Here is an 11,926-nt window from a genome sequence, read left to right as displayed (position 1 = left end):
CTCCAGTGTGAACACACTGGTGTCTTTTCAGGTCAGATGACTGATTAAAACTCTTGTCACAATGTTCACAGTGGAAAGGTTTTTCTCCAGTGTGAACACGCTGGTGTGTTTTAAGGTAAGATGACTGATTAAAACTCTTGTCACAATGTTTACACTGGAAAGGTTTTTCTCCAGTGTGAACACGCTGGTGTGTTTTAAGGTTAGATGCATGTGTAAAACCCATGTCACAATGTTTACACTGGAAAGGTTTTTCTCCACTGTGGACACGCTGGTGTGTCTTCAGATTAGAAGATTGTGTGAAACTCTTGTCACAATGTTTACACTGGAAAGGTTTTTCTCCAGTATGAACAAGCTGGTGTCTTTTCAGATTAAATGAATTAATAAAACTCTTGTCACAATGTTTACAGTTGAAATGTTTCTCTCTAGTGTCGATACGCTGGCGTGTCCTCGGGGGACCTGACTCACTGAAACTCTTGTCACGTCGTTCGTCATCACCGTCCTCACTGGTCTCCTCCCAATCATCACTGTCTTCAGTGACGTCAGTGTCAGATTCAAGTTCAACTTCAACTTCAGAGCAGTGGGAAGAGATGACTTCTTCTTTATCAACATTTCCTTCTTCACCTTTCACTGCATGTAATGTCAACATTGACCCATCAGGCTGCTCTGGTCTTTGGAGTAGCTCCTCCTGTTCATCTTTAAGCTCCTCCCGTTCTTCTTTAAGCTCCGCTTTAAGCTTGTCCTGTTCCTCTTTAAGCTCCTCCTGTTCCTCTTTAAGCTCCTCCTGTTCCTCTTTAAGCTCCTGCTGTTCCTCTTTAAGCTCATCCTGTTCCTCTTTAATGTGTAGAGTCTCTGGTTCCTCCTGGAGCAGACTGGGGCTCCTCTCCTGTTTAATATAATCCTCCTCTTTACACACAACCATGTGCAGGATGTCTAGGAGCAGAAACATTACATAATAGTTAATCTAGCTAGATTCCTAATATAAACAAAACATCAACTTAATAAAAGAGCACATTGTTGGAAAAGTAACACTTGCGTCGCACTATATACACTGTAAGCAATTCATCTGGTTTGTCTAATGTGATTGTGATGTCCATGTCAAATTAATAGACAGAACATAACAGTAATTCCTACACACTTCCAAGTGCTTACTATCTTTAAGTTATTTGTGGGGCTTTTTCTTCCTTTATTGATAGATACAAAGTAAATTGACAGGAAACGGGGGGAGAGATGGTCAGCAAGACCCACAGCAAAGTTCGTAGGGATCGGGACTCGAACCCGCAACACACTGTCAGCCAAGGTGCCTGGACCGCTAAGCCAGCCCAGGCCCCAAGTGCTTAATATGTTGTTTCAATTGCAGCTCATTTAAGCCTTCTTTCTGTGTGAAAGAAAAAGAAAAAACCTTTTTGTCTTCACAGCTCCCTGTCTGCTCACTCACTTCTATTATTTGCAAATGAATTAGAGGTCTGTTTTATCAAATATAGAGGGTTTAAGTGAGACTGCAGCTCAACAAAACTAATTCATCCTAGTGTACGATTTCACGATACATTTAAATCTCTTCCACACAATTATTGTTTATCACGATAATAATGATTATCGTTCCCATCCCTAAAATAAGAGATTTGACGAGTCATAGGAAAGTGTTTGACTTCTAGTTGGTGGAATTTAAAATAAGGCCACAGTTGACCTGTAACATGCTGTTTTTGGAAGAATGCTGAGGTTTTATTGTTACAACACTTAAAATATAAAATAGATGTGAACCATAGACTGTAAAAAATATGGACAAAGCGTTCCCCGGGTCTAACATGAACGTAAAATGAAGCCTGTAATAATATGCTAATTCCTGATGTAAGTCGCCATCTTTGGTACCAGCTGGCCATTGGCTGGCTCCGTTTTGTATACCAGCTGGTCATTGGCTGCCCAGACAACGAGGCGGGACTTCCCCCCTTCTTCTCCGTTGGTTTTTATTTTGACTCGAGTGGGAGGGGAATCCCGATCATAGACTGTAATGGTAGCCACGCCCCTCAGAACATACGCGATGGTTTTTTTCCTTTATGGTCATTTTTTTAATTAATGGGACCATAATTTTCCAAAAAGAATATTATGACATTAGAAATGAGACTTTAAACTAGTGACTGGAAGAAGAAAGTATTCATGACCATGTTTATTAAGGTAATACAGTCTAGGTGAAGTTGGGCCAAAATACATGGGCCTCTATGGAGCTATGGGGCTTTTTGGGTCCGGTCCAGCGCCACAACAGGCCATTATATGAACTACCGATTTCAAATGAGGCTTCACGAAATATCTGGCTGACTGCCCCCCTGATGTGAACCCATTCGGTATAAATATTGAGGTATGAAATGTTGTCTAGAAATAAGTCTTTGAATCTGTCTGTCTGTGTGTGTGTCCGGGGCTAACCTCACAATTTGCTGTACCGATCAGCACCATAATCCCTAGTGCACGCTGCCAGTAGGCCATGGAAGTATGTTTCATAAATGATAGAATGTGCCGTTTTTCCCCGATTATCAAAGTGCAGACTGTATTCTGTCGAATACTGTGTCATGCACTACAATCTGAAATACTTTGAGATATGATTGTTGGAATGTCTTAACCACTAAAACCCTCTAAGTATAGTACACTAACCATCTAATAGCTGATCTACCAGATAGAGATCTGGTAGAATAAGGATGCTAGGGTTAAACCCCAAACCTGAAGGAAAAGTCCATAGAAGATCTGTGTTATTATTGTAACAGCTCTGCAACTGAACAGAGAACATGAAATAAAATCCATAGAAGATCTGTGTTATTATTGTAACAGCTCTACAACTGAACAGAGAATAACATGAAATAAAGTCCATAGAAGATCTGTGTTATTATTGTAACAGCTCTACAACTGAACAGAGAATAACATGAAATAAAGTCCATAGAAGATCTGTGTTATTATTGAAACAGCTCTACAACTGAACAGAGAATAACATAAAGAAAGGGAGAGCACATGAAACGTACCGAGCTGTGGCTGCTCTTCAGGTTCCTGTTTAATAGAGACAGGAGAGTTCATCTTCACCTGGGAGTGATGCATCATGGGTATTGTAGTTCTTATGAGTCTGGAGAGTTCATCTTCACCTGGGAGTGATGCATCATGGGTATTGTAGTTCTTATGAGTCTGGAGAGTTCATCTTCACCTGCAGTCTGGACTCCACACACTGCTCTGAAATGAAGGAATGGAATGAGGGCTTTAAGCCTGGCTAATATAGGTCTTAGTGCAGGGGTGTCCAAACGTTTTTCAAAGGGGGCCACATTAGAGAACACGAAAACACCCTATAGGGCCAAGAACAAAATGTACCTTCGGATTTAAACGATTCTATTTAACTATCATCATCAATATTTAATATCAATGGTCTTTTGTCAGGTGTGTGTTGTGAACAAAAAGTGTATCTCTGCCTTTTCTTTCAGCCTTATGTCACATTACCAAATGTAAGCAAGCAAGCAAGCTAAAAAACATAAAAAGTAATACAAGTAACACTGACAAATTATACTCTGGGAAATGCCCAGGTTAGAAAACTTTAATGTAAAAACATCCCATACTGTTGGACGGGCCGTTCATAATACAATTCAGGTATGAAGCTGTGGGCCGTATACTGTTGGACGGGCCGTTCATAATACAATTCAGGTATGAAGCTGTGGGCCGTATACACTTCGCCCCAGGGCCGCATTTGAACCGCGGGCCGCACGTTGGACGTAGCTGTCTTAGTGCATTATACTTGCTCTCTATAACTAAAATTAGAAGTTAAAAACACCATAAATATTTCATTTATTTTAGAAATAGTACGTCTTTCACCCAATAGGGTGCTGCTGCCTTCGCAATGAATTGCATTTTTATAGCGCTTTTCCAAGTGCTCAAAGCGCTTTACAACGGTTCATTCATTCATACATTGGGAGGTGAAGCGGCGAACAGTCGACGCCAGCGTCCTCACTTCCCACACCGACGGTGGCGAGCTTACACCAACCAACTGATTGGAGTCAGTGTGGGGTTCAGTGTCTTGCCCAAGGACACTTCGACATGTGGACAGGAGGAGGAGCCGGGATTCGAACCACCGACCCAGGGATCATTGGACGACCTGCTCTACCTCAGTTTTGTCACCTTCACATTCCCATGATTGTTTGTGTCCAGATAATTTCCTGGGGTCTACTAAGAAAACAGACATCCTTAACAGTCAACAGTAAAGACCACGGTTTCCCAACCAGTGGGTCAGGACCCTTATGTGAGACACATTTCTATGGGTCCATTCATTTTTAATTTCCCACATTTTGTTTTTAATCATCACTTTGTAGTAATTTCATGAAGACATCAAAGGAAAAACAATGAAGGTAATTTGATTATAATTAGTGTTTTCTTTTTTTTTTTTTCTTGTTTGTTTCTTTAACTACATAGAAGTGTCTATTTGTACGTCTCTAAATGTTTTGATGAATTGAACAATGTGGACCCTGTTGTAAACGAGTGTAAGGCTTAATTGGGTCGTCCACTCACAGTTAACAGTCTTCGTATTGAGTTTGTGCTTAAAATGTACTGTAATTCTGCAAACTGTAAATAAATATTTCAATCAATCAATCCACTACTTGTCGAGGGGCTCGACCCAGCTAGACTCCATTTCTACCAGTGCAGGGATAGCTTTCCTTGGAACCTCATCTCGGAGCTAAAGCATAGCAGTAGATATTAGCTCTGGGTCCATAGCTCTAATGCCTTCATCAGGCATTAGAGCTATGGACAGAGCTACGTAGATATAGAGGTTCCAAACGGAGCTATAGTTCCATCTTAAAGATGAGTCAATAAAGACAAAGGGATGAAACACAACGTGAATCAGTTCATCTTACCTGCTGTGTCTCAGTGGTTGAGCTGCTAACAAACGTCCTCCTGCTGCTTAACGACCACACTGTTTTGAAACCACGCGTTTTACTTTTATTTGTTAGTTAAAGTGTCAACAGTGAGTCAACACACCGCCATGTTGTTTTCACAACTGCATTGTGGGTAACTGTGTTCGTCTCCTGACCAGTTTGTGTCTGGACGCCAGTTGGCGTATTGCTGCCCCCTACTGCTGGTTTCGGGTAGTGTCCATTGTTTCTATACAGTAAGAGTACTATGTGACTTTCCAGACCTGTGGAGAAGAGAACATCCATCTAGGAGTGCAACGGTTAATCCAACTAATACATTTACATTATTGATAAATAATTGATAACCATATAAGTTAATAAATTAACCCAGGGGTGGGAAACTTTGATGACGGAGAGGGCCACTATATTTCCACACTCACTCCAGAGGGCCATGTTGCATAGGCCTATATATTTTTTTCTTTAAATTTTTATCCCACGATTTTGTAACCCAGTTTTCTTTTCACCCAGTGCCAATTATCTAATGTAATCCTGGGCGCTACACTTCCTCTGCCAACCTGGGGGGGGGCAGCAGACTGACCTCATGCCTCCTTCTATGCATGAGGAGTCCAAGCTGCTTCTTTTCACCTGACAGAGGGGAATTTCCCCGGCCGGACGTAGCACGTGGAAGGGACACGTTATTCCGACCAGTTCCTTTCCCCTCCATCAGGCGCCCCGGCTGGCCAGGGGGAGGTAGTTTTAGAGACCAGGATTACGGCATGTTTTTGTGAGGGTATCTACCCTAGGGGACACAGGGAGAACATGCAAACTCCACACAGAAAGGCCCTATCGCCAACCCCCGCCTCGGGTATGGGCACTGATGACGCGGAGGAGGGAACACGCCGCCAGTGCCCACAGTGTCCCCAGCAGGAATCAAACCCAGGACCTTCTAGCTGTGAGGCGACAGCACTACCAACTGTGCCACCGTGCCATGTTGCATATTACTGTCGTAGCAAAAAAGACCATCTGTAAGCTCAAAACGTGTCGTACCGCGACGCGTTTTGAGGTTGTAGATCGGCAATGTTTGCTATGTTTTAATTTAAATCCTTATCGGAATCCTGAAAAAGAACCTTTTTATTTAGTAGTTATGTTAAAGCGCAAATAACATGCATTTTAAAACTGCTTTTAATATTTAATAATCATATTGTCTATGTCCCTCAAAGTTATTTCTAATGGTTTGAGCCTCAATCACCACTCTGATATAACCAGGCCTTGTCAATTATTTCTGGACTTTGAAAGCAGTTTTAGCTGCAATACCATAATGTCCTGAGGTGGTGGGGGCGCTGATATGCAGATTATTTAATATTTGAGTCATCATAATACTGATGCTAGATAAAACCAGGCTTGTTTCCATTCCATGCCAGCTTGGAAAATCAACAATGGTGGACATTGTAAACAAAGTGGAAATGCAAATGTGCAACTGAAGACTGAAGAAGAGGAGGAATTATACAAAGAAGGGTGACATTGATGACATCACGATGAGGCCAAAATCAGTTGAGCTGTTTCTGAGAGCAATTTCCATTAAAACACCTATAATATGATATGAAAGCCTGATTGTTCAAAATTGGTTATTTGTGGGGATAGAAAACACTCATGGGAGCCCCAAAAACACAAAAGAAATTGAAAAAGTTGAATTTTATGTTATAGGTCCTTTAACTTTATGAACTAAATCCAGACACATTGGACATAGAAAAGCGGGTCATGTTTGAATTGTAACAGCTAAAATCAATAATATCAGTATTGTGATATTAACCTGAGGGCATGTGGCCCCCGGGCCGCCAGTTGCCCATGTACGAATTAACCGGTAACACCATGGGCGGAGCTTGAGGGGGTTCAGGGTTTTTTTTTTAACGTAACTTCTGACTGTAGTTTGTAATCATCTCTCTTATCATGATATGATGACTCGCTGTATGGCTGTAGTGCATGTGTGTATGTGTGTGAGCTGCTGTACTACCTAAATAACTCATTTTTAGGGGTTAGGGCATTGTAAAAACGCTAAAATAATAAAATAAAGGTAAAAAAAAATTGCGTGCGTGCGGGTGTCGTTGGCCAAGCAGTCGCACCCCCAGGCGTCAAGTTCAAGCTCCGCCTATGGGTAACACTTGCAGATAAGGTTCATGAAATAATGATTAACTAATGCTTAACTAATACATTAGTTAAGCATTAGTTAAGCATTATTTCATCACAAATCATCATTAATTCATGATGACTTCATCATGAATTAACTGTAGTTAGTTAATCATGATTCATGGCATTGCATGATTTCAATATAGATCAGATTTTTTTCACCCAATTCTATGCCCACGATGAGTGCTCAAAGGCGGGTAGGCTTAGTCAGCAGACTCGGTCTCTCTGGAGGTAATTCTTCGTCAATTCTATGCCCACGATGAGTGCTCAAAGGCGGGTAGGGGTCTGTCCGGAGCTCTCCCTGGTGCTTTATGGATCATTTTTGGACTCACCCACTTTGCCCAAATCTATACCCAGGATGAGTGCTCTATAGACGGGTAGGGTTAGTGAGCAGACTCGGTCTCTCTGGAGGTAACCCTACCCGTCGCGCACACGCACGCACGCACACACACACACACACACACACACACACACACACACACACACACACACACACACACACACACACACACACACACAGAGTGGATACACTTTTTTAATTTAAAATCATTCTTTTCTCAAGAGCTTCTTTGGTTTGGTAGATGGCATGGATAAAATTATTAAAAAAAACTAAAAAACCCAAAAAGTCAAATCATATATTTTTCGTTTCTTTCTCAATCAATCTTCAACAACATGTAGTAAAGACTTTCCGATGCTAATTCTGACGAGCATTAAAAAATAAAATCCACGTTCCCACGTTGTAGATCTGCTATTTTTGAAAAATCGAAGAGCGACTGACATTTTTAGAATCTGATCTCAGGTCAGAATGGGTTCATCAGACCAGTGTGTGTCCCAGTGGAAACCTCGTATGAATCTGATCTCAGGTCAGAATGGGCTAGACAACCAGGGACCATTTCTGTAAATGCTTGATAATTTAGGGAACATTAATTGTTTTTACTTTTCATTCAACACCAATAATATATATTAAAATTCCTTTGGACACATAAAACAAAAGTCACAGACAGACATGCTCCATGCTAGACTAGATGTTATTTATTTGTGTGTTTTGGCGTTGGTTGTGGTTCGTGTTCGGTGAATGCGAGCTGTTCTGGACAGAAAGCTTAACACACACAGTTGAAGTATTAAATGGAGTGGTATTCCCTCTAAAGCAGGGATGTCAAACTCAAATACACAGTCTTAACCGGCCACGCATGTGTCTTAACAGGCCACACATGCATGTGTCTTAACCGGCCACGCATGTGTCTTAACCGGCCACGCATGTGTCTTAACCGGCCACGCATGTGTCTTAACAGGCCACGCATGTGTCTTAACCGGCCACACATGTGTCTTAACCGGCCACGCATGTGTCTTAACCGGCCACGCATGCATGTGTCTTAACCGGCCACACATGTGTATTAACCAGCCACACATGTATGTGTCTTAACCGGCCACACATGTGTATTAACCGGCCACGCATGTGTCTTAACCAGCCACACATGTGTCTTAACCGGCCACGCATGTGTCTTAACCGGCCACGCATGTGTCTTAACCGGCCACGCATGTGTCTTAACAGGCCACACATGTGTCTTAACCGGCCACACATGCATGTGTCTTAACCGGCCACGCATGTGTCTTAACCGGCCACACATGCATGTGTCTTAACCGGCCACACATGTGTCTTAACCAGCCACGCATGTGTCTTAACCGGCCACACATGTGTCTTAACCAGCCACACATGTGTCTTAACCAGCCACGCATGCATGTGTCTTAACCGGCCACGCATGTGTCTTAACCGGCCACACATGCATGTGTCTTAACCGGCCACGCATGTGTCTTAACCAGCCACACATGCATGTGTCTTAACCGGCCACGCATGTGTCTTAACCAGCCACACATGCATGTGTCTTAACCGGCCACACATGTGTCTTAATCGGCCACACATGTGTCTTAACCGGCCACACATGTGTCTTAACCAGCCACACATGTGTATTAACCAGCCACACATGCATGTGTCTTAACCGGCCACACATGTGTCTTAACCGGCCACGCATGTGTCTTAACCAGCCACACATGTGTATTAACCAGCCACACATGCATGTGTCTTAACCGGCCACACATGTGTCTTAACCGGCCACGCATGTGTCTTAACCGGCCACACATGTGTCTTAACCAGCCACACATGCATGTGTCTTAACCGGCCACGCATGTGTCTTAACCAGCCACACATGCATGTGTCTTAACCGGCCACACATGTGTCTTAACCGGCCACGCATGTGTCTTAACCGGCCACACATGTGTCTTAACAGGCCACGCATGTGTCTTAACCGGCCACGCATGTGTCTTAACGAGCCACACATGCATGTGTCTTAACCGGCCACGCATGTGTCTTAACCGGCCACGCATGTGTCTTAACCAGCCACACATGCATGTGTCTTAACCGGCCACACATGTGTCTTAACCGGCCACACATGTGTATTAACCAGCCACACATGCATGTGTCTTAACCGGCCACACACACATGTGTCTTAACTAGCCACACATGCATGTGTCTTAACCGGCCACACATGTGTATTAACCAGCCACACATGCATGTGTCTTAACCGGCCACACACACATGTGTCTTAACTAGCCACACATGTGTATTAACCAGCCACACATGCATGTGTCTTAACCGGCCATGCATGTGTCTTAACCGGCCACACATGTGTCTTAACCGGCCACACATGTGTCTTAACCGGCCACACATGTGTCTTAACCGGCCACACATGTGTCTTAACCGGCCACGCATGTGTATTAACCAGCCACACATGCATGTGTCTTAACCGGCCACACACACATGTGTCTTAACTAGCCACACATGCATGTGTCTTAACCGGCCACACATGTGTATTAACCAGCCACACATGCATGTGTCTTAACCGGCCATGCATGTGTCTTAACCGGCCATGCATGTGTCTTAACCGGCCACACATGTGTCTTAACCGGCCACACATGTGTCTTAACCGGCCACACATGTGTATTAACCAGCCACACATGCATGTGTCTTAACCGGCCACACACACATGTGTCTTAACTAGCCACACATGCATGTGTCTTAACCGGCCATGCATGTGTCTTAACCGGCCATGCATGTGTCTTAACCGGCCACACATGTGTCTTAACCGGCCACACATGTGTCTTAACCGGCCACACATGTGTATTAACCAGCCACACATGCATGTGTCTTAACTAGCCACACATGCATGTGTCTTAACCGGCCACACATGTGTCTTAACCGGCCACACATGCATGTGTCTTAACCGGCCACACATGTGTCTTAACCGGCCACGCATGTGTCTTAACCAGCCACGCATGTGTCTTAACCGGCCACGCATGTGTCTTAACCAGCCACGCATGTGTCTTAACCGGCCACACATGCATGTGTCTTAACCGGCCACACATGTGTATTAACCAGCCACACATGCATGTGTCTTAACCGGCCACACACACATGTGTCTTAACTAGCCACACATGCATGTGTCTTAACCGGCCACACATGTGTATTAACCAGCCACACATGCATGTGTCTTAACCGGCCACACACACATGTGTCTTAACCAGCCACACATGCATGTGTCTTAACCGGCCATGCATGTGTCTTAACCAGCCACACATGTGTCTTAACCGGCCACACATGTGTCTTAACAGGCCACACATGTGTCTTAACCGGCCACGCATGTGTCTTAACAGGCCACAAATGTGTCTTAACCGGCCACGCATGCATGTGTCTTAACCGGCCACACATGTGTCTTATCCGGCCACACATGTGTCTTAACCGGCGTGTGTCTTAACACTGTTGCACGTCGGACCAAGGTATGCGCCTCGACACTCGCTTCCTCTTTGAAATGAAAGAAACATAAAAAATGATGGACTGAAGAAACCGATCCAAAAACATATATATTATTACAAAGAAAAAACAATGTAACAAAAACCAAACCTATGACTTTGTCCGTGTTGATTTTATTTCCCAAACTTTAGGCCTAAACGTGTTACAGGGATTACGATAGACCGGGCAAAATATTACATTTTGTACATCATCATCGCAAACGGGCGGCCATTTTGAATGATACGGCTTCCACCAAGACACCACGTTTCAGGAATACCAGACATACACACATACACGCACGCACACGCACACACACACACACACACACACACACACACACACACACACACACACACACACACGCGCGCCCGCAATTAAAAAGTGTTAACAAGGAGAGGAAATGTGTATGTTGGGACAGGTGTGGTGGGTGGGCGGGGGCATTATCGGTGTGAATTTGGGAGGGGCTGAAGGGGGGGGGGTGCTATGTTGGTCCCATGCTTAGAGTATATATCTATAGAGAAGACACCCGAGTTCTCCTCCCATCCACTTGCATTGAGTTGTAGTTCTCCTCCCATCCACTTGCATTGCGTTGTAGTTCTCCTCCCATCCACTTGCATTGAGTTGTAGTTCTCCTCCCATCCACTTGCATTGAGTTGTAGTTCTCCTCCCATCCACTTGCATTGAGTTGTAGTTCTCCTCCCATCCACTTGCATTGAGTTGTAGTTCTCCTCCCATCCACTTGCATTGAGTTGTAGTTCTGGTAGGAGCAGAGTGCATTCTGGGATGGATTGGCCCCAAACACATGAACGCGCTGCCGTTGACTATCATTGTGCCGTTTGTGCTGCGTTCACGTATGAAACATTCGTTCACGTGTTCATGGCCTCAAACACATGAACGTGCTTCAATGATAGTCAACGGACCAGCGCTGGCTCGCTGAGCTGCAATGACAATTTGGCCTCAGGGTTTCCTCTGGGTGCCGTCTCTATTCATATATACTCTAAGGTCCCATGTGGTAATCGGGGAGGGGGCGGGG

At 44.0% G+C, this 11,926-nt stretch overlaps 1 protein-coding gene across 1 annotated transcript in view; it reads right to left on the bottom strand.

Moving 5' to 3' along the window:
- Window positions 1-11,277: 11,277 nt before the first annotated feature.
- Window positions 11,278-11,926, bottom strand: part of ltbp3 (latent transforming growth factor beta binding protein 3) — a gene marked incomplete at its 3' end in the record, with an annotated part of 56,272 nt that continues 55,623 nt past the window's right edge. Inside the window, exon 19 of the mRNA XM_083761748.1 lies at window positions 11,278-11,357. Coding sequence (XP_083617874.1) covers window positions 11,278-11,357 — 80 coding nt within the window. The remainder of the gene's footprint in view (window positions 11,358-11,926) is intronic.

Source organism: Protomyctophum parallelum (genome assembly GCF_964188405.1).
Source record: "Protomyctophum parallelum genome assembly, chromosome: 1".
NCBI classification, from domain to species: Eukaryota; Metazoa; Chordata; class Actinopteri; order Myctophiformes; family Myctophidae; genus Protomyctophum; species Protomyctophum parallelum.
The sequence above is the reverse complement of the archived record's forward strand: the minus strand, read 5'-3'. Positions and strand labels throughout refer to the sequence as shown.